Source organism: Penaeus monodon, chromosome 32, assembly GCF_015228065.2.
Source record: "Penaeus monodon isolate SGIC_2016 chromosome 32, NSTDA_Pmon_1, whole genome shotgun sequence".
In the NCBI taxonomy this organism is placed as follows: domain Eukaryota; kingdom Metazoa; phylum Arthropoda; class Malacostraca; order Decapoda; family Penaeidae; genus Penaeus; species Penaeus monodon.
The window spans coordinates 7,155,955-7,156,460 of record NC_051417.1 but is presented as its reverse complement, the minus strand read 5'-3'; the positions used below and the strand labels follow the sequence as shown (position 1 = coordinate 7,156,460).

Sequence of the window (506 nt, the reverse complement as noted above, 5' to 3'; positions counted from 1 at the left end):
GGGATTTAAAGAAATAACCATAACAGTGGACAAACAAATGCTGAACAGTTCTCTTTGCGACAAAGGCAAAAAAAAAAGGGTTTGAACGAAAATGAATAATATATATATTTTTTTCCTCTATGAACAGGTGACGTCACAGCTCACCTTCTGTTGCAACTTGGAGAGCTCGGTGTGCTTCCGGACGTCCCCGAACTTGGGTTTCTTCGCCGAGAGCTCCTTGTTCTCGCTCTCCAGCCTCTCGGTGCGTTCTTCGAGTTCTTTAATCTCCTTGTTCTTCTCCTTGAGTTCTTGCTGCACGCGCTCGAGCTCGGACTGGAGGTCGATCTCCACCTTCTTCGGTTCCTTCTTCGGTTTGGCCAGCTTGATGACGTAGGTGGCGTCGGCGGAGTCATCCTCGCTCTTCACCTCCTTTAAGAAGGGAGCGGCGATGAATGGGGGTTAAGGGAAGGGGTGATGAAGTGTGGGTGTGGGAGGAAGTTGATAATGAGTCCTCGTACGTCAATATG

General features: G+C 48.8%; 1 protein-coding gene across 1 annotated transcript in view; it reads right to left on the bottom strand.

The window, feature by feature from the left end:
* Window positions 1–506, bottom strand: part of LOC119593529 (girdin-like) — a 17,739-nt gene that overhangs the window by 9,882 nt on the left and 7,351 nt on the right. Inside the window, exon 10 of the mRNA XM_037942491.1 lies at window positions 145–408. Coding sequence (XP_037798419.1) covers window positions 145–408 — 264 coding nt within the window. The remainder of the gene's footprint in view (window positions 1–144; window positions 409–506) is intronic.